Source organism: Perca flavescens, chromosome 14, assembly GCF_004354835.1.
Source record: "Perca flavescens isolate YP-PL-M2 chromosome 14, PFLA_1.0, whole genome shotgun sequence".
In the NCBI taxonomy this organism is placed as follows: domain Eukaryota; kingdom Metazoa; phylum Chordata; class Actinopteri; order Perciformes; family Percidae; genus Perca; species Perca flavescens.
In genome coordinates this window covers 13,545,616-13,566,483 of record NC_041344.1, presented here as the reverse complement: position 1 = coordinate 13,566,483, position 20,868 = coordinate 13,545,616, and the positions used below count along the sequence as shown (strand labels likewise).

The window sequence follows — 20,868 nt, the reverse complement described above, 5'->3', positions numbered from 1 at the left end:
CCATAAGCCCTGAACAGACAAGAGGCCGTAAAACTATGTGAAAACTGCAGTAAAAACCCCAATATATATTCCGAATGCGCTGTATACATGTCCAAAGAATGCCTCCAAAGTGCGAATAATACCGGAATATAATAATAAATGCTATACCGTATTTGGAAAAAGGCCTTATTCAGAATATCCAACCGGAATAATAGTGGAATATTGGTGTGCATGTAAACTTACTCATTGAGTAGCGTTACTCTGACTTCTTATGCTACATGCAAGCTGCACTGTCTGATACAGTAGGTTGACACACTACAGAGGGCTGGGAAAATAACGGGGGAACTGGGGAAAAAACATAATTGAATTTGGATTTAAGTCTATAGCTTACTTTTCTTCTTTTTGTTGTCCAGTACTTTTTCACAGATTCACAGTTGCTTTTAGTAAAACACTTAAGGGCCAACACCAGTCTTCAAGTTAATTGAAAGTGTGTTTAGCTCATTACATCAGCTGCCTACAACACATAGTATAGGCAGAAAAAGGCTACAGTACAAATACAGTCAAAGATATGGCAGTAAAGGACTGATGCAATTACAATATTATCCAATATTAAGTACCATGTCTCTGTCAGTAAAATGATGTTGCTTTAGTGGATTAATAGTTCAGTATTTTTTTACAGCATTTCTGAATCTTTTGTAAAACACTGTTAATATGGAATGCACGCTAACCAGTTTCATCATAATGTGTTATTTACTAGATTGATAAAGGTATATAAATGCTGGAAGTAGCATGTACACAGTTTAGGGGGGGAGGGGGTCAAACCGACTATATTGCATTCCTTAGGGAGCAATGAATGCTCAAACACTGCAAATGTATTCATAGAAAGGTGTACTTAAAATGTATTTGTAGCTAGCAGTGTTCCTGTCATTCCTTTTTATCAAACCAGTCCAGCAATGAAAAACATCTAAAAGTCTACATACGTTGAGAGAGAAAACGGCAGGTGTCCATTACACAGTAGGTTTGGGTCAGGAGGACCAAGTGGAGTCGTTTTATCTTTGGGGAACATTCATTTGGTTCTAAAACAAAGTACACATTGAGAAGAGATGGATTTTACATTTCCTTTCAAGAAAGCCAAACCTTCTTAGGCTGTCGCCACATGTGCTCTGCCATGAAGGTGCCGTATCATTTGTTTAACACTGCATGCATTCACCGCCAGATATTGAGAGAGCATGTTTCCTGCCTGATCTTCCACATTAAACAGATTTCCTGTGAAGTTTAACAGTGTGACAGGGCCCTCTGTTCTCCACCTTCCTCACTTTCACCCTCTCTTTTCTGTTTCTTTCTCGCACTTTCTGTCTCCCTCACTCTCTAAATCACACATCAAATCTATCACTCTATCAGTTTTCTTTATTCCACACACACATACTCGCTTACAGTTGTTACCCCCTAAACCAGGAACTCCCCCCTGTTTTAGGATCAAGTTGACTTAGAGGTGTTGCATAGTTCTGAATCCTGACTTCCTGCCCTAACCCTGCTGCCCTGGGGCACGCAAGCATGCAGCTTTGTTCCGGCACTACGTTTGATCTGTGTGTGTGTGTGTGTGTGTGTGTGTGTGTGTGTGTGTGTGTGTGTGTGTGTGTGTGTGTGTGTGTGTGCGTTTGCGTGTGCGTACATGCGTATGATTGAAACAGTGCTGTATTGTACAGTTACCCATGTGTTTCCAGGTGAGCTGTCAGCAACTGTGACGCCATGTTGGCTCTGTCAGGAATGCCCCCTCCCTAATCTGCCCCAGCTGTGCTAACAGCCAGGATTAGAGACAGGCTAATCTATGATGATGGCTTCTGATGTCTGATGGGTTGTATTATAGGAGAAAGTGGGTTAAGGCACACTCTCTCCCTTTTTTATTTATTTCTGGTTTACTCTCTCTTTCTGCCGCTCCCCTTTCTGGCTGCTTAGCTTTCCTGAGGCGATGTGCTGTGTAGCATAACTTCTCTATGGCTGAGCTGCACACACGGCATGCCACTCTTGATCATCAATGGGAATTGAGACATGTTTCCTTTAAAGCTTATTCTCAAGCCAGATGTGAAAGCCCTTTCATAATGTCTGATTGAGAAAGCCTGTTAAAGCAAGGGTTAGGAACCAGGATCTGTAACTATCCGTGTAGTAAACTGGACTTGACAGCACATTCTCTAATAGCACATTCCTCAAGTGTACACGCATGTGGTGAGGTTGTTTTGATTGTCCCAACTAGTCACGTGACTTAACCTTCACCACTGAAGAGCACCTGCCATGAGTAGCGTCTCCAGAGTCAACAACTTATCACGGCTGCCTTTGGCCGCTGAAGGAGAAGCCACACCTCAGAATACTCTTTGGCTGTTCCAGGACTCTTTGCGGCTGTTTGTGTATGGCTGTGGCTTTCTTCTTCTCTCCCAGAAAAGAACCAAATGTTCTCGATCCGCCCAAGCTACGACACTGGTGTGGTGACCGTAGCTTTCCGAGAACGCCGTGTTATTTAGCTGCTTCACCAGAAAATGTTCTGTTTTAAACAACTTGTATAGTCACCCAGCTCACTTTGGTGTCTGTCTATCTTGAACTTGATTAAAGAATGCTGGAGAACCTCAGGCTCACTGTTTATGGATGGATGGCACACATAAACATGCCATCCATGCTCCTCACTGATTTATTTTAGCAGGTTTGGTGCATATTGCTCCGTTACTGATTTATTTACTATCTCCGTGCTTTCACCACTTAGCAGGAGTCTATCTGTCATGCTTTGTGTTTGCTCTTGCCTGTAAGTTGCTGCGCACGTGTTGATGTGCACATGCTCTATCATTTTAGTATTTGTGTGTGTTTGCACGCATCTCAGTGTCTGCGTTTGTGTGTGAACGACATAGTGTTTGACATGACAAGAGGTGACCTTCCCTCTGTGTTCTCCATCCTATTTCTGTCATGGCATGTAGAACCCAGGTCTCTGTTGTCATGGTGACAGTGGTGATTGACAGCTTCTCTGTCCCTGGAAGACAGATTTGTGTGAGAGCTTCCCTCTATTATCTGGGCTGTTTCCCTTGGTTTTCTATAGGAAAGTCTAAGTACAGTATGTTATTGTACATTTCCATAAGCATGCGTGGCCATATTTAACCTTAACTTACCCGAGTGTTGACTGGGCATACACTCTCTCCTCTTGTAGCTCCACATTCAAACAGTAACACATGTTGACATCTGGGTGATTCCCAGTACCACTGAACAGTTAAGTCCCTGCAGGACCTTGAAAGTAATTTGTTAAGGGAGGGATAACCTTTTATGGCCTTTTTTAAATTTTACAAAGCATTTTGAATGTGTTTAAGGGCTTGTAGCCCAAAACTGTGGTGCCACTAATCTGAATTATGATGATGATACAAATGTGTTTAAGGAAGTGATTAAAAAGATGACACTGATTTTTGCCAGTATACTTTAAATCTCTGCAGGCAGGGTGTTAACAAAGCCTGGGAGCCAAGATACGGAAGGCTTTCATGGTGAAGTGGTACAGCACTGTGATTCACAGCCACTGTGTGCAGCTCCAATAGTTCCCATTGTGTTGGAGCCCCACAGCTAAGATCAATAGTCATCAGAGCCCATCCCCACGCTGCTCTGCCATTATTAACCTACACTGAGTAGCTAGATGCTCTTGCCTTGACCAACTGTTATCCTCCACCTTGTAGACGATGCAATAGAACAGCATGTCAACACAGAGGGGATAGATAGATAGATATGGAGGCTGAGTGACAGACAGAGAGAGGTGGATGATGTATTTGAACATTTCAACATGCTAACGTGCTGTGCTGCAGCCCAACGGTGCCAGAACTACAGTTTCTAGAGAAAAGCAGAAAGTAAACTGCCCTATCATCCTTGCACCCACCAAACATAAATTGCACACATCTCGCTCCGTGCAGAGGCCCAAACCACAGTGGTACCAGAGTGGTGCTGTCTATGGTATGGTATGTTGATGTTTTTTCGGCCTGACATTGCTGCATTGCAGTGTGACTTTAAACTGTAGTTTAGTTGTGTGTCATAGAGAGTGATGATAGAGAAGAGACTTAAGGAGTCTACTCACACCAGCCTCGTTAAGGAACTATTCAGGCCTCCCGTTCATCAAACATACGTACACACCATCTGCTCCAGTCGCAGGTCTGTGTGTGTGTGTGTGTGTGTGTGTGTGTGTGTGCGTGTGTGTGTGAGTGACTGGCTGAGAGTGAAACACCATTTATTGCCAATTAGGGATGTTTTATATTGCCCAAACCTGTCCCCTGACTATGGACAGGAAAGTATTAAAAGAGTTGAAATTGGACAAAAATAATCTTTATCGCCATAGCAACCCAATTCACTGTAGCCAAGCTTGACATCCCCCTGACTTTCCATAGCAGCGACTGCAGAAATATGCCCTGCTCAACCTGCCACATTAAATAGGTTAACTAATGGTTATGGTAGAAGGAAAAACTTTATCTTATTAAATTTTCTTGTTAAATCTAATTTAAATTCCTTTTGCAGTCCTGCAGAGAAATATAACATTTCAAATGGACATCATCCCTTTGACAGGGAGATTTGGATATTGCTAATTATCTCCTGCTTCCCTTCATTTGCTTTCATGCAGCACTCACAGGTGAGTTGACTGAATAAGTTAATGGGAAGAAAAGGTGAAGACCAAAAGTCCTGAGGAAAATTGGTATGCATGGTTTCAATTCACCAGGGAGAAGGTCACTTCAACAACCTGATAGGCCCTTTTAGACAATAGCAGGTTGAGAGAGAGAGAAAGAGGGAGGGAATAGAGCGAGTGACAGGAAGGTGAGAGGGAAGAAGGGATGAGACAGAGAGGTAATGTGTCAGGAAGTCTGGATGTGCCCCCTCACCCGGTCCTGAGTGTGACAGCCCTGAAGGTGTGATAACCTTAAATTCACACGCACAGGCCCACACAGTCAAACTCCTGGCCGTGTGAGGCGACGGTGGGGGAGTTAATCACCCATGTCCATGGCCTTTAGCTGCTCTCATTAGCGGTGAGCGGTGGAGCCGTACCCGATCCATTAGCAACGCTGCCGGTAATGACACTTCACCAGCACCGCCGGGCCCACGGCCAAGAAAGGCTCCGCAGCCCGGCACAGACCCTCCATTACTGCGTCCTGCTGCATACTGCCGCCCCGCTTTTTAGCACTGGCAGGGGGGCTGAGAGGCGAAGGGAAAAATAAGACGGAAAGAAAGGGATTGTACTTCCCTTTTTTTTCTTGGTCCGGAAAAGCAGCAGGAAGACGAGGAGAGGCGGAGAGGCAGCCTGGTGGCTTTTATCTGGGATCACATCCGTTGGCGCTGTACTGCAGCATTATCGTTCCAAGCCTCTTTGTCTTTGTCTGTCTCACAGGCGCACACACACACACACACACACACACACACACACACACACACACACACACACAAACACACACATATGCATGTAAGTTCCCAACACACAGCTGCACACAGGAGAACTCATACATGCACACCGTTGGACGGTCAAATAGTCCATAGTCATTTTTTTTATCCACAGGCATGCGCTAATTAAAAAGAAACACACACGCACAGGCAAATCAGGCTTACACTGTGTGTTCACCACCAGCCCCCTGTACCGTGTCCTCATTGATATTGCATGTGAAAGCCCTGTGGCAGTCATGTAACTGAACGTGTGTCACGTCTGTAAAATGGCCATCATGGATTAAGCTAGCACCCAGTTAAAAGCCAGGGCAGGCATGTCTAAAGGAATATAGGCCACAGGCAACAGACCTCCTGCTTTCTCCTTCCTCTTGCTCTCTCTTTCCCTCTTCTTTCATTCCCTTCAACTTTTTTTTTCTATATTTTTTATCTTCTTCTCAGCTGTGGCCTGGTGCATTTGCCTGTCTGTGAAGTCTTGGTGGAACAGCTGGACATCTCTTCCTCCTCCTCCTCCTCCTCCTCTGTCTACCTCACATACTCTCTTCTGCTCTGCTCTGAGAGCACACATATTCTTTTAGCGCCCTCCAAAGGATGATGAGGGCACAGCAAGCTCACATTCCCAATGGTTTGGGGGGATAATTGAAGTGAATGAGACTTTCTGGGAATATCAGTGTTGGATATCTATCTAGTCTTTCTTGTCCCACTTTGGATGGCGTTTGGTATATTATGTAGGAAATGTGTGTGTTGCATGTAACGTGTGTATTGTGATGTGTAGCAGGGATTTTGATATTGTCTTTTCATTGTGTTTCAGTATATGACTGCTGCAGCTGCCGCGGCGCCTATGCAAGGGACCTACATTCCCCAGTACACTCCTGTGCCTCCAACAGCCGTCCCTGTCGAGGTAAGACTCGCACGCATGCACTCGGTACTTACTAATAATCCAAAATCTGTCTATGTTTACCCAAAGGAGGACATCATTACTCCTGACACCCCACTCACTTAAACCCACATGCGCTCACTTCTTTATTAAATAGACAGCTCACATTTGAAGCACGCTGTAAATTGCTCGTGTTTCTCTCTGAACAAATGGCCTCACACCACCAGCAAATAACAAGGGTGAAAACTGCAAGCAAAGCAAGATGAGTCAGAAGTTTTATAGTATTTGGGAAAGACATTTGAAGTGCAGCACAGAGTTTGTCACTTCTACGGCGGCTGTCTGAGCTCCTGGCAGGTTCGGGCAGTCCAGCCTGTGAAATGATGAACGTGGAAAGAAGGCCGGAGAGGAGAGGAGAGGAGGAGAGGAAAGGAAAGGAGAGGAGAGGAGAGGAGAGGAGGAGAGGGGGGGGACGGCTGTCTGGCGGCTGACAGTACGGTCGTATTCAGATGGACTATCAGTCGTGTATCAGATGACAGGAGCTGAAATGAGGCACAGTGCCGGTGGTGCTCTCTCTCTCTCTCTCTCTCTCTCTCTCTCTACCACAGCCGGTCCAGGCTGGTAGGTAGCTGGAACACACATATTCGTCAGCCACGGAGCTGTGGTTAGCCCACCAGCCACGGACAATGACAGTTTCCCCTGACAGGCCCATTAGTCGCTCCTCCCCCACACCTCTTATATCCCCCCTCCCAAGCTCCCCCTCCTCTGAAAGTTCTTCATGAAGGAGTGGGACGGAGGAGAGAAATGTAGTTGTAGTGTAGCCCATGGCGCCTTATACCTATTTCATCCTCACCGTCGTCTTCTGAATGCCAGCGTCAGCAGTGGAGTGTATATTACTGCATCAGCCAGTGTCTGCAGGGCTGATGTATGGACAGTACGCTGTATCCTTCCAGAGCTTGTTAAAGGTGATTGAGATGACTCAATGATAGCGGCTGTCGTTTATGCTAGACACATACAAAGGTTAAGAGGTTGTTGTGATAAATTCAGTGCACATGGGCATCTTTAAAGACTTTTTTTAAAACCTCAAACATAGATGTAAAAGTCTGCAAGCATTTTAGCTATTTTTCTTTATTTGTACATATTTGACTCGTACACACCAACTCCTAGGTCAAGTCACAGTAAGGTGATGATACTTCTGTATTCTTTGCTGTGTATTTTATCCAACCGCTTTGTTTTCATTATTCACATTCAATGTAAATGTTCTACTCAAGCAGCTTAACTGTTATATAAAAGAGTGAAATGTTAAAATTCAAAACAGCATTTTTGTATGTCTGCACCTTTGCTGTGCATAAATGAAAGCACTTTAGGTGTCTCCACCATTATTTTATATGCATTTCTGACAGGCAGTATATTGGCATCCCTTGAGGAAAAAGAATAATATTTTAAATGAAGTTCTGTGGGTGTGAGAATTGCTCGTTTGTGAGTTCAGAGTGATAAACCTGTCAGTCTGAGAAGGTAATTATCACAGCGCTTTTATTTGATGTTTTTTTTTTTTTTTAAAGGTTATTATATTTTATAATTTATTATTTTTAAAGCCCCAAATTACAAGTTTGTCTGAGGGGGCTTTACAGTCTGTAGTGTGTAAGTGCCAAGCTTTGCAGAGAGATTCTTGTTAAAGTTCAGAGCTGACACATTTCCTCCCGTGTGTGTCCCCAGGGAGTGGTGACGGACGGCTCCCCCCAGACAGTGGCTCCCTCGTCACAGGAGGTGGCTGGCCAGCAGCAACAGATCCAGGTGGACAGTGCTGGCGAACATGTTCCTACATACTCATACCAGTCCAAGTAAGTCAAACGGTGAAGCAGGACAGTTGCTGTCAACCATTTTCAGATGGTATTCGGTCCTTTCAGGGTAGTTTTTATTATTTATTAGGAATCTTTTTCTTTAGTTATGATGATTATTTTTCACAATATTTTATGTTTTACACTCAAAGGTGTGGGTCATATGACTATATATATATATATATATATATATATATATATATATATATATATATATATATATATATATATATATATATATATATATATTGTGAGACTATATACATTTGTCATCAGAGTTTTAATCTCTGGCTATTATGTTGTGATGAATGTCATTTTTTACTCTGTAATAGCAAAAGCAGTCAAAATGCAAGTTAGTTGTCTTTGGCCAAAGAATTCAGTGAAGCAGCACAGTACAAAATACTACTCTAAATAAAATGAGAGAACTAAGAGACGCAGATATACATGACTCAAATTACTCCTGGCTGCTGTTGTCATTTGCTCATCATTTTTGGCAGAACTTTTTACTTTTCTGACCCGATCAGAACTGTTTAGCGTGCTTCATTTTGCTTCAGTCTTCTGTCTGGGCTGCCAGCTGTCAGCTCTATTGCTTTTCTGTGTTTGTAATATTGTGCTTTGATTACAATGGCACCTCTCTCTCTCTCTCTCTCTCTCTCTCTCTCTTTCTGTTTTCTCTTCTTTCATCAGATAGCAACGGCCTGAGCAAATGTTCCTGTGACAGCATTGCCTTGAGACAGAAGGTGGCTGCACTGTGAGTGTGAGGAAAAGAAAAAAAAAGAAAGAGATTGCTTCCAGATTGCCCAGGCACCAAAAAAGAGACACTTTTTTCATTTCCTACCTGGCCTATGAGAAAAAAAAAGAAAAAAGCAGCAAGAAGGAGGCAAAGAGTGCTGAGGAGGGGGATGAGAAAATTGCTGGGCACAGTGCAAAGAAGTAAAATTGTTTAGTCTGGGAACCTGCCTGAAGGGCTGGGCTGAAGATTGAAAAGTTTCTCAAAGAAATTCTCAACCAATTAAAAAAAAAAGAAGAAAAAAAAATAGTAAGACAAAATGACAAAAAAATAAAAGGTTGAATGTGCAGGTAGGTGATGAAGTTTATTTTGTAATTAGAAAAGGGGAGTCAAGTTTGAGATACACACAGATTGTCTTCCTCAGATATTAAGCTACAATTTCTTTTCACTCTTTTTTATGTTCTAGTGTTAAATTTTAGTTTTCTAGATATATTCAAAAACAAAGTGTTTTTTCTTTCTTGAATCTTCATGGCCTTAATTTGAAGGGCGTCGGAAACTTTTTACAGAGTTAAAGTCTGACGTCTGGTTAGGGTGGGGGGGAAGCAAATGAAATCAGTCTCTTGGACCACTTGGAGGGTCAAGACACTGGATGAGTTGTTCTAAAGAGGAAAAAAAAGAATCTATCACATAAGCTGTACAGATTTAATAGAGAAGAGCTTTTTTTCTTTTCTTCATTAGAAGAAAACTTTGATAATTATTATGTCAGAGGTAACTAAGTGTCAGAAGAAAACAAAATGTCTGTTTGGGGAAAAGACTTGGGGGGTGGGAGGGGAGAAGAAGCTTTGAAGAGATTTTTCACAATGAGAAAAAAAATGAAAACATAAGAAAAACATACTGCATTGTGGATGCAGTCTGTTGCAAATGCTGAACTTGTTTTTTATTATCATAATTATTATTTTACATGGCAAAGTTGCTGTCAATGACATTAGTGCTTTTTATCTGCCACATTTTACCTTTTTTATGAGCTTTAAGATGTTTTTAGCCCGCTTTGCTTGTCACACTGCAAAAAGAAAAAAAAGGAAGAAGAAAAAAATTATAAAATTAACAAAAAAACAAAACAAAAAAAACTACGGTTTAATTTCTGGCAGTGAAACAAAAACAGTAGATTCAGTAGGAGCTAACGGTTTCAACCAATCAGTGCAAAAGCAATAGAAGAAATTGTTGACAATTTCTGTAGTCTTTCCTAGTTGTGGATCAAATGCAGCCCATGGATGGCCATTTTTATACCAAAGATGAAGAGACACTCTGAACCAGAGTTTTTTTTTATTTTATTATTTTTTTTTCCTTTTCATTTTTCAGTTGGATTTTGTTGTTGTTGATGTTGTTGATGATGATGTTAATGTTGATATTGTTGTTGATGTTGCTGTTGCTGTTGTCGTTGTTTTTTATTTGACGTTGATGGTCGGACCAGTCCTTACTATCTTTAACATCTTCTTTTTTCTCCGGGGTTTAAGCTAGTTTTCCACGGTTGTCCAAGCCGTCACACACACACACGCACACACACACACACATCTAAACATACACACACTTATTGTACAAACTCAAACACACATATCAAACAATATTTAAAGTGTAATTCAACCAGTGGCAGTCCTACCAAAAGTCCTTTTTCTTCACCTCCTCTTCTCGTCTTTTTGTTACTTTCAATGTCTCATCACTTTTACGATGCTTTCACACACTGTGGGTGCATTTCACCTCTCTTTCTCTCTCTCTCTCTCTCTCTCTCTCTCTCTCTCTCTTTCTTTCTCTATCAGATCCTGCAGGGAAAACTTTAGGAAACAGATTGGGGAATGTTGCTTGCTACGCTCCGTGGTTGTCGACACATTGCTTCTAGCTTTGTCCCTTTCGTGATTTCTGTCCCCAGTCTCGTTATCGCTTTAATTCAATCATATTTAACTCAACCATTCCTCAGCATACTGAGCTTCAGTGTTGAACTGGGAACTGCTGCTCTTTGACCTTCTGTTAATCTCTTTCATGTATCACCAATCTTAGGTAGTATTTACCTGCCCAGAATACCAGATGAGTGGTGTTTGCTGCATATTGAACACCAGGTAAGTCACAGATCAAATCTGAGTTTAAAGTCTTTAGCAATGATTGCATATACTTTGGCACTTAGTGGCTCTGACTTAATCTATTTGGCAGCCAAAACACATCCAAACAACAGCGAAGAAGTAATAGAAATGGTTAAAAGAATAATTTGACATTCGAGTAAGATGAGAAGATCAATTTCACTCTCTCATCTGTACGGTAAATATGACGTTATCGCCAGCAGCTGGTTAGCTTAGCTGAGCACAAAGACTGGAAACAGCCAGCCTGGCTCTGTCCGAAGGTAACAAAATCAACGTACCAGCAACTCTAAAGCTCACCAATTAATACCTTACATCTCTTTTGTTTAATCCGTACAGAAATAACTAAATGTAAAAACGACACCTTGTACTTTTACAAGGGGGTCATGTGCCAGACTATTATTTGGCCAGGTGCAATAATTTACTGGAGTCTTGTCATTACCTTGAGCTTGACACTCAACCAGCACAGACTCCAGGAAGTTACTGTGAAGAAATGTTGCACCATTCCTTTACAAACACATCTGAACAGAAGCAAGACCTATTAGTATTGAAAGACTACCAACACTCTGTGACACTAACAAGGCGTAGAAGAAGGTGTGAAAAGGACTGTGTCTTGAACATCCCCCTGATCATTTGCCCAACACAAGCAGGCGAGGTCAGCACACCTGTGGGAACTAACTAACTCCTTACCAGCCGTAACAAGATGTTGATGGCAGCTACTTCCGCGGCCCCACCACTGAGTTGTCAGTTACACCTTGTCCCAATTTGTTGCACAAACAACCCCGTCATATCTTATCTGGTCTTTCCATCCCAGAGCTGTGTGAGGTTTTCAATGATTTCATCTCTGAGGATTGTACCCTGAAGAAATTGCCTGTGGGACAGCGGCCATTCCTGCCCCCATTACAGGAGCCTTTTGTGTGTCAGGAGCGCTGTGGGTCCGCTCTGTTGGCCCATGCCCAGCCGCTCTGCCCCACTGTGGGGCTACAGCACTAAAAAGACCCTGTTTTTTCCCTGCTTCACTGGCACCATTAATGTGCCATGGCCAAGCCAGGCTCCTTTTGCTCTCATTTTCCCTCATTCTCCCTCTTTTCCTTCCTCTCATGCCCTCTCGCTGAGGTTTCTTCTCTTTATTGGATGGTGCAGAAGCAGAACCACAAACCAATTTCAGTCACTCTTGCAATGAGGCTTGACGGGCCCAATTTGTCTCCCTCCGGGGCAATAGGATCCACCCCAGTGTCCCTCAAAAGACCCCTTTCTTCCTGACAGAGAATGGGGTTTATTTGGCGACAATTGCAATTGAGCTCTTGCAGTTCATGTGACTCATTCATGATGGCATGTTGTGAACATTACAGGTTAGCTACGTCATCATGGCGACGTTTGTAACCAACAATCAAATTGTACATTGAGTGCCTTTTAACTAAGCTTCCAAATGATTCCAAATGATCTTTATGATGGTTTAAAAAAAGAAAAAAAGAAAAGCAAAGCACATGGAAGAGCTTGTTTGATTTAGTTGTGCTAAAGAAATGCTGCACAATATCGAAGCTACTCTATGGTGCTAAAGAGGAAGCAGTCTCGGGCTTGTGCTTTCAATGTGTTCACTGATCTCTGACAAACCGGCCACTGTTGATCACTTGGCCATCGAGTCACTCTTAACAGGCCACCTGTTCACTTGATGACACACAAAAGAAACAGGCACACAGGCTCTAATTCTGAAGTGAACTATTAAAGCCATACATACATTTTCTTTTTCCTCAGCCAGTGTTAATACCTGCTGTACATTCTTATCTTCCATCCACCAATGGAGGTCAAATGCTAAATGTCTTCAAACTCTCTCAATGACCGTTAAGCTGTTTATTGTCCAATCAAATCAACACCTGCCCTCTTCCTTTCATCTGATCTACATCTGCTCGTACTTGCCTCGAGGCTACGATTTGCTCTTATCTCCCAATGAACAAGTCTTTGCCACATTACAGTCTTAAACGGCTAACAACTGACAAATGTTGGGTTTTAGAGCCTCCCGGACTTTCCCACATCGCTATTCTCTTCGACATTGTTGCATTAATTCACTGTGTTCCATTTTTGAGTCATTTGAAGTGTGAACAGAGCTGTTAAACTGAAGCTGCTTTACCAGTTTTAAGCTTGTGTGTGTGTGTGTGTGTGTGTGTGTGTGTGTGTGTGTGTCAGTGTGCGTTTCTGAAGAGTTCTTCTACTCAACAGTTTAACTAATAGCGAGGTTATGAATTCAACATAGCTATTACCAAGTTCTCAAGACTTTAACAGTTGCTGTTTTATAGAGTACAGAATACATTTTTGAAACTTAATAGGACTCATAATGCAGGAGTTGCACATCGGAGAGCAGAGCGTCCCACAAATGGCATGAGATTCAATAGTAATGGCATTATGGGAAAAAGGATTACAAATAGCCAAAAGATTATGGAAGAAATGCACAACAAAGAATATCAGCTCTATTTTGCTAATGGAGATTCAAGAAAGAAAAAAATGTTAAGGCAGGTGCTTTTGGTGTACGGTACCAATATTTCACAGAGATCTGAAAGATTACCCAACTGAACAAACAGAAATGGCTTTTTCTTAATAGCACAATGACATAATGTACTTTTTCAGAATACCAATACCTTTGTGGAAGTGTACAGAAGGCATGCCTGCAATTTTAAGGAGGCTGTAGCAGAAATGCTCTGCTCCCAGTCAGCCCATATGTCAGCACAAACCAGGAGCCAGCTATACCAAGAGAGAATGTGTATGTGTGTGAGAAAGAGAGGAGGGGGATCATTAGCTCCTGTTGCTGGGCAGAAGTGGTCATAGCGTGGAGTTTCTCTGTCTTCGTGCAGCAGTATGTCCGCTGTACAGGACTCCAGGAGGTGACCAGCTTGACCCCTCGCTAATTAGCAACACCCTTCCTTTCCTACACCATCACACCGAGACACACTCTTTCTCCCATTTTCTGCACAGTCGATCATTATTTTTTCATCTCTTCCCTCCTTAAGTTTTGTATTTAACATACCTTACCACTACTTTCAATCCATCCATTTGCAACATTCCCTTCCTTCCTGTTCTTTATCTCCACATTAGCATCCTTTTTGTACTCCAATCTGCTGCTGTCTCATCGTCTTAGGATCTTTTCTACTTCTAAATTGACTAGAGATCCAGGGTCCTGTTTTAACAAATTTGCAACGTGCAAGCTGCGATTGGCAACATGACATCATGTCCTCTTGTGTTCATTTTGACACGTTTCACTAATCAAAACAAACGCCACCCTTGTGACCCATGCATGAGCATGCAAGAGCCCTCTAGGACCCGCAAAATGTGTGAAACATGGTGCTGCCGTCATTTGCAATCTGTGTCCAAGCACTGCTCGCAAATAACTTTTGGGAAACTGACTCATGGATTTTAGGCCAAGATGCCACCAATGCATACATTATTTTCTATTAGCAGGGACAGCAGGTTGGAGCTGTAATGTCGTTGTTGTCATTCATAAACCTGGGCCCTACAGGCAGGCGCGTAGGCAGTAATGGGCCAGGGCGGCACTGGGCCACCCACTTTACTCACTGGCCCATCCAGCCAAATTTGATCAAAATACGTTTTGTTATGAAAAATATTCAAATGTATGCAAAAAAAGAAATAATAACAGAACTAGCTAGTTGTGTGTGTTTAGTGTGTATTTTCTTCTGATTAAAACAAAACTGTTTAAACCATACAATCAAACAATTAGATCAAACCCCTTCGGAACGTAGCTGGTTGCTATGGTAACAACAGCCAGACTCTCCGGGCTGCCTTCAGCAGCTAACGTTAGCTAGCTGGCTTTTTAGACAATGTACCATGGATGTGTTAAGCAATGTACTGTTAAAAGTTACCGCGACAACAATGGCTTCTCTTTAAAGTGGTATGGACAGTTTTCTTGGATGGAATACAGTGTAAATAAGGACAAGCTTTTCAGCAGCATGTGCAGACATTTCCCCAGCAGAGCTGACAGCCCATCAGCCAGAGAGGAGGCCCTCACAGAGGTAACATTAAGTAAAACGTCTTCATGCTTCTTGTGTTATTAATTACGTAACCTAACCTAGTGACCTTCCTATTTAATAAGAAATGGTGAACACTGATGATGGCTTCTAGCTGAAACGCGTTTGTGTTTTGCCCACATTAAATAAGAAGATAACTTATCTGTCAGTGACGTAGTTTTTAAGTTTTCTTTGATCCTGTCACTGCCGTGGACTTGATACACTGTCTAAGATTTGGCACCTTGCTGGCCACTTTTCATTATATCTTTCATAATTGAAACAATGCTTGGCTGGAAGTTTTCATTCTTTGATTTTCTTTTACTGCTGGTAGCCATTTGCTGCTCATGATCTGACCATATAGTCCTGAAGCAACAATGTTGTTGCATTGTTACATGTGCGATTTCTGTCTGATGTAGACTATTCTATGTCATGCAGTATGTAAACGCCTTGTCTGCTGTGTGGGTTCATGTTTAGTTGCCACTTTGTGCAATAAAATGGTTCATTTTAAAACAGTGCTGCGCAGAGCCAATGCTGCTGGTTCTGCCGGTGCAAATATATTTTAGCCCGAATAGGTTAAAACCGACAGGCTTTTTATCTATATTGTAGTGTACAAACTTTTTAGACTGAGCTTTGTTGGTTGAGCATGTTGTAGACAGTACTGTTATTGCCGTTGTAATGCAGTATGTTGGAAGGTAAAATTGTTGCTGTTTTTTAAGTTTGTCCTTTTTGCTACTTTGCTTTTGGAAATGGCCCACTCACTTTTGTACTGGCCCGCCCAAAATACTATTTCTGCCTACGCCACTGCCTACAGGTATTCTAACAGTTTGCCTGCTTAAGTGTCAGGATGATATTGTTTGCTTCCATGGATGAAACAAAGTTTATGCAATCATATATTATCTGTTACAGAATTGTAAGATTACCTATTTATCTTACAATATCTGAATTGCCACAATGCAGTACATCTCACTCATCTGGTGTCTGGAGGAAGTGTAATCAGATGCTCAGAATTGCTTTCCAACTTCTATTTGATACAGAAAGAAGGAAGAATACTGTACACTTAGAGCCAATAGATCATTTTATTCCCCGTCAGTCACTCTTTATAAGGTAAATATGATCTTTTCTGAGCTTACCTTCTCTGAAACACCTGATAAATACAGATCTTGAGACTTTACCTACATCCTGGTCTTCTCCTGTGTCAGTTTTATTGAGGCAAAGTACTTATTACTTCACTATATTAAAAAGTTTCTCACAATTGCCGCTGCCATCCTTAAATCTGACGAGATCCAGAAAGTAATTTATGTATTGTGGCTTCCACACTGTCACAAGAGTAAACTCATTAGGTGTATTACATGTCATACTTAGTTTGAGAGGTTCCTTGTGAACGAAGTTGTAGCCATTCCACATTGATTCTCGGGTGTTAGGAAAACAGTAGTTTAGAGTTACTCTCACAGCTTGTCTCCCACAGAGTGTAAAGGAGAAAGGTGGCTCAATAACTCATCACAGACCAGCACATACAAACACTCACTCATACCCTCCACACACATAATGCAGTGGGAAAATTGCTCAAACTGCCCCCCCACAAGAGCGAGGGCCCTGTGCTTTTTAATTGATGCTCCGGTCCACCTTTGATGAGAGCTATCGATTGGCCACACAACCCCAGGAGCGCAGCCAGCCAGCACAGCCCTTCTGAGAAATACAAAATTCAACAATCACTAGGAAATGGCCGACCAAATTGTTTAGAGATAGCCAGCACAGAAAGTGCATGGGATTAATTTACCAGATAAAAAGAGGAACTATTTATTAGGACAGCAGAGCGGTTTTTAGTTTGTTTTTGTTAGTTTTCTCGTTTTTGTTTGTTTTTCACTTTTATTTGTTTCAGCGTCGAGGAGGACATGGTCACGCCTCGCACACGCTGCTCAGTGTGTGTGATATTTGAGAAACTATCTATACATCTGTGGATGTTAGGATTTGACTTGGGTTTTATGAGTTGTTTTTTTCTCTCTGATGAAGCTTTCAATAAAAAAAAATGTGGAAAAAAGCACCAAGGAGCACTGTTTTCTTTCAATCTTAACAAATGATTGTTTCATCACAGCTAGCTGTTTTCCTGTCCTCAAGCCGTTATTATGGAAACATTTATTATGCACCAAGCATCCTCTGAACACATACACACAGATCACACCATTTTCCCCATAGCCTATTATCTATATGACTAAATTGCAGTGGGAAGCAAGAGAAAGCCCTATTATTATCATCCAGCCTTGATGGCACCTGCTGCGCGTTGACCCTGGGCCCTCACATCCTCTTATAATTACAGCCTTCACAAATGGAGCTAATACCTCTCAACGGGATTTACCCCATCACAGCTCACACACACTTGATTGGGCGTTAAGTGGTCATAATCAAAGATGGAGGAGCCTGCTGAAGGAAGAAGTGGATCGATGGCAATCAATCTTCCTCTTCACTCTCATTTAGACCCAATCAATTGCTGTCCTTGTCACCTCCTAGGGACGCCTGTACTGTCAATACCACCGCTGCACTGTAGCCAAGTTTCCACTGCGTGAGACGTCTCTGCAAGATCAAGGCAACAAGGCCGGCACTCCAAGACAAAGGACATCTTAATAGAGAACAATCGACCGGTTGGATTGGTGTGTGTGTGTGTGTGTGTGTGTGTTTTTTGTGCGTGTGCATGATTGGGCCACCAGGACTCACAGCTTTTTGCATCTGCTGATCTGATAATACATGGAAGTACCTCAGTGCTTGAAGGAGATAAGTGTCGGTGTGGTACATTTGCAGCAATTTAAAACATTTTTCTGCTTTGAGAGACTTCTCCATGGTGCCATGGTTTTCTCCAACAAACACTGGAGGCTGTTATATCTGGGGAAAATGCAGTGGGATCCTTTATCGAGTGAAATGCCACAGATTCAATCGCACTCCCTTGGAGCCAGGCAGCCTCCTTATCTGGACTTATAGAGATGTAGCAGCTGAGCACCACAAGGGTGCAGCATACCAACACAGATGTTATCTGGTGTGTTTATTTCACAGAGGAGAGAGAAGCCCTCCATACACACACACACACACACACACACACACACATACACATTCCACTACCGCTGGATACAGATCAAGGGCATCTTTACTGGGTGAAATACGACGACAACACCAGCCTTCCCATATATACGAAGATTAAGAAGAAAAAGACTGGACGTGCATTCATATATCTGTCCTACTTGCAGTCCAAATTGTCTCATTGATGTGTATTTATATAGGATAACCATGCTCTTCGAGGTGTCTCTGGATGCAGCATTTGCTGTTGATAAGGGAGCTGATGGCAGAATTGATGGCGAATTCTATAGAAACCGATAAATCCCATGTCCATTTAGTTGCAGTCTTAAAGTAGGGATTACATTTTGAATTTCTTTAAATGGTAGGTTTGTTTTTAAAGTGAAATAAATGCTAAAATGACGGCAGCAAATTATTTGGAATTCAGGTTTTGTGTTGTAGCACCGTTAGAGGAAAATGATGAAAAAAAGCTTATTAAGCTCATAACCTTTTTTCACATTTGTCTTAATCAGGGTGTCAACATTGCAACCTCATCACTCTCTAATGTCCTGATGTAATAAACATGACCCACGTGGTACAGAACAAGCGTCAGTAAATGAGTTGTGTTTTTTTTAAGGATATCTATTTGCCTACAACAAATGATCTGCACAGACTGGGGTGACAAGGTTTCAGGTTCCAGCTAGTTGAACACATTTGATTTCATTCCAGACCAATCTAAACAGGAGACTCGATGAAATTGGGCTGATTGGGTCAGGGACCTTAACGACCCTGAGCTTCCAGGTGCAGTCCGAGCGGTTTGCATCCAATCAAGAATCTGTGATCGTCAGCAACCACAAACGCACCTGGTGCTCCCTTATTCGCTTATACCCCACTAAGAGAGACATAATTAACCCAAGGGGGGATGAGCACTGCTGAGCTAAAATATAAACAATGCCCAAAAGGGATTTGGTGTGTTTTGAGGGGGAATTCATTATTTGCTTAATCTCGGAATATGTAAATGCAACATTAGGCCAGTAAACCTCATTACAAGAAGCTACCTCATTAGAGGGGAAATGCATGATTCATATTTATACACTATCTAGGTCCATTAGATTCAGGAAGAAGCGTTGTAAGTAACATGTCTCTAATCTTTTATAACAACAGTTTATGACAACTGGGATCTTATTCGATAAATTTGGCCATCAGTAATACTAACTTTGTATTCACCCATTTAATTTGTTTAGATGTGTGATTGCAGTGACACCACTAAAAAATTGTCAAATGGGGGTGGAAAGAAACAAGAGCAATCAGATGATCATTCTGGGTTGAACAAACCTCTTACCAAACTTACTCGGAAGATAAAATGAAGGCAAGCGGTAAAATATTATCCAACTGTCTGTTGTGAACATCCATCACAGTTTATAGATTGACTTCCAGGTTCAACTTTAACCTACTGTATTTGCCAGAGTGAGTGCCCATAATGTTCCTGTGCAATGAGGGATTATTACATTATGACATTTGAGGTGCACTCCTGCTAGGTTTGACCTCCGAATAAAGTGGTAAAGATCATCAAGCTAAACCTTTTGATTGTTTATTGTCTGATCTAAGAAACTACTTTGGTGAGCACAATGTTATCCCCACTGATAGCAATGATGGCCAAACCCACAAAAATAAGACAAAGGAAATAAAGTAGAATTGTATATTAAATAATTTGGGGCGGAAGTTTAAAGCTGCACTGAACAATCATTTTATATGAACAACTGGTCAAATTACTAATGTGGAGACTTTACTCTGAAGAAAAACGGTAGAATCAGTGCCCTAAAATATCATGCAAAGCCCTCCTTTATTAAATGTAGCCCTTTAGCATGTATTGATAAATAAGGTGTTAATATCTTTGGCAGATGTGCTCCTCAAGCCGACTGGAGAACAAATGAAAAACACGGATGTCATGTCTTACATCTACAATAGAATTCCTGTGGCGACACTCAGTCAGACAGCAGCTCCATTTCAATATTCCCATGATGAATTACTATCATTGTGTAGCAGGAATTGGGAGCCCAGCCAAAGCCTATTGAAGTTTACAATGACATTAGTGGAACAATTGTATCCCAGGAGATCCTGGGGGCTGCACAGAAGGCCCTGTTCCCCAGGTGGCACAGCAGTGGGTCTGTGCCAAACGCCCAGCTCTGGTCTCAGTATGCTGATGACAATAAGTGTTAATTGAGGATGTGAAGAAAGCCATTAATGCACCACTTCCTGTCGTTAACCCTCATGTAACCAATCCGTTAGACTCAAGACATGCTGTTTTGCTTATTGTGTGTCCTCAGACAGCAAAGATGCATTCTCATGATTGATTTAGATGTTCAGGTTACAACTAATTTCATTAGGTTATTTCAGAACAAGCAACATTATTTCTTTTTATATGCTGCTACTTTTAAAGTGTGAAATGCAAGTCAAGTCGTTCGGCATTCCCCAAAACAATCTACAATTAGCTACTGTCGCATTTATCGGAGCTCTACAATTTGAAGATTTGTATTTACTGACTGAGCACACTTAGCTGTTCTGCTGGTTTCATCTGTATGGTTTACATCTGGTTAGGGCCAGTAAGAGAAGATATGCCACTATCATCTGGTACGGAGACAAGACCATTATCTGAGTGGGAGATCTCAGACCAAAATATTCATCCAACAGATAGATGCAAGAGCTGCAGCACTTAGTAGAAAGAAAAACAAATGCAATGTAAATGCAAATGTAATTCCAGCAATGGAATGAAATAAACGGGCTTTTCAGGTCATGAAAGTTACCTTGGCGAGAGAATTGCTAATCATAATGAATG

General features: G+C 41.9%; 1 protein-coding gene across 6 annotated transcripts in view; it reads left to right on the top strand.

Moving 5' to 3' along the window:
- The window catches only part of rbms3 (RNA binding motif, single stranded interacting protein), a 288,253-nt gene extending 278,012 nt beyond the window's left edge, over positions 1–10,241 (top strand). For 4 of the 6 annotated variants that reach the window (XM_028596575.1, XM_028596576.1, XM_028596574.1 and 1 more), the window contains 3 exons: positions 6,224–6,313; positions 8,003–8,127; positions 8,816–10,241. In XM_028596575.1, coding sequence (XP_028452376.1) covers positions 6,224–6,313; positions 8,003–8,127; positions 8,816–8,879 — 279 coding nt within the window. In that variant the 3' untranslated portion in view covers positions 8,880–10,241. Of the gene's footprint in view, positions 1–6,223; positions 6,314–8,002; positions 8,132–8,811 lie in introns of those variants that run through there. The other 2 variants (XM_028596577.1, XM_028596579.1) reach the window with 2 other exon arrangements.
- The last annotated feature ends 10,627 nt before the right edge of the window (positions 10,242–20,868 follow it).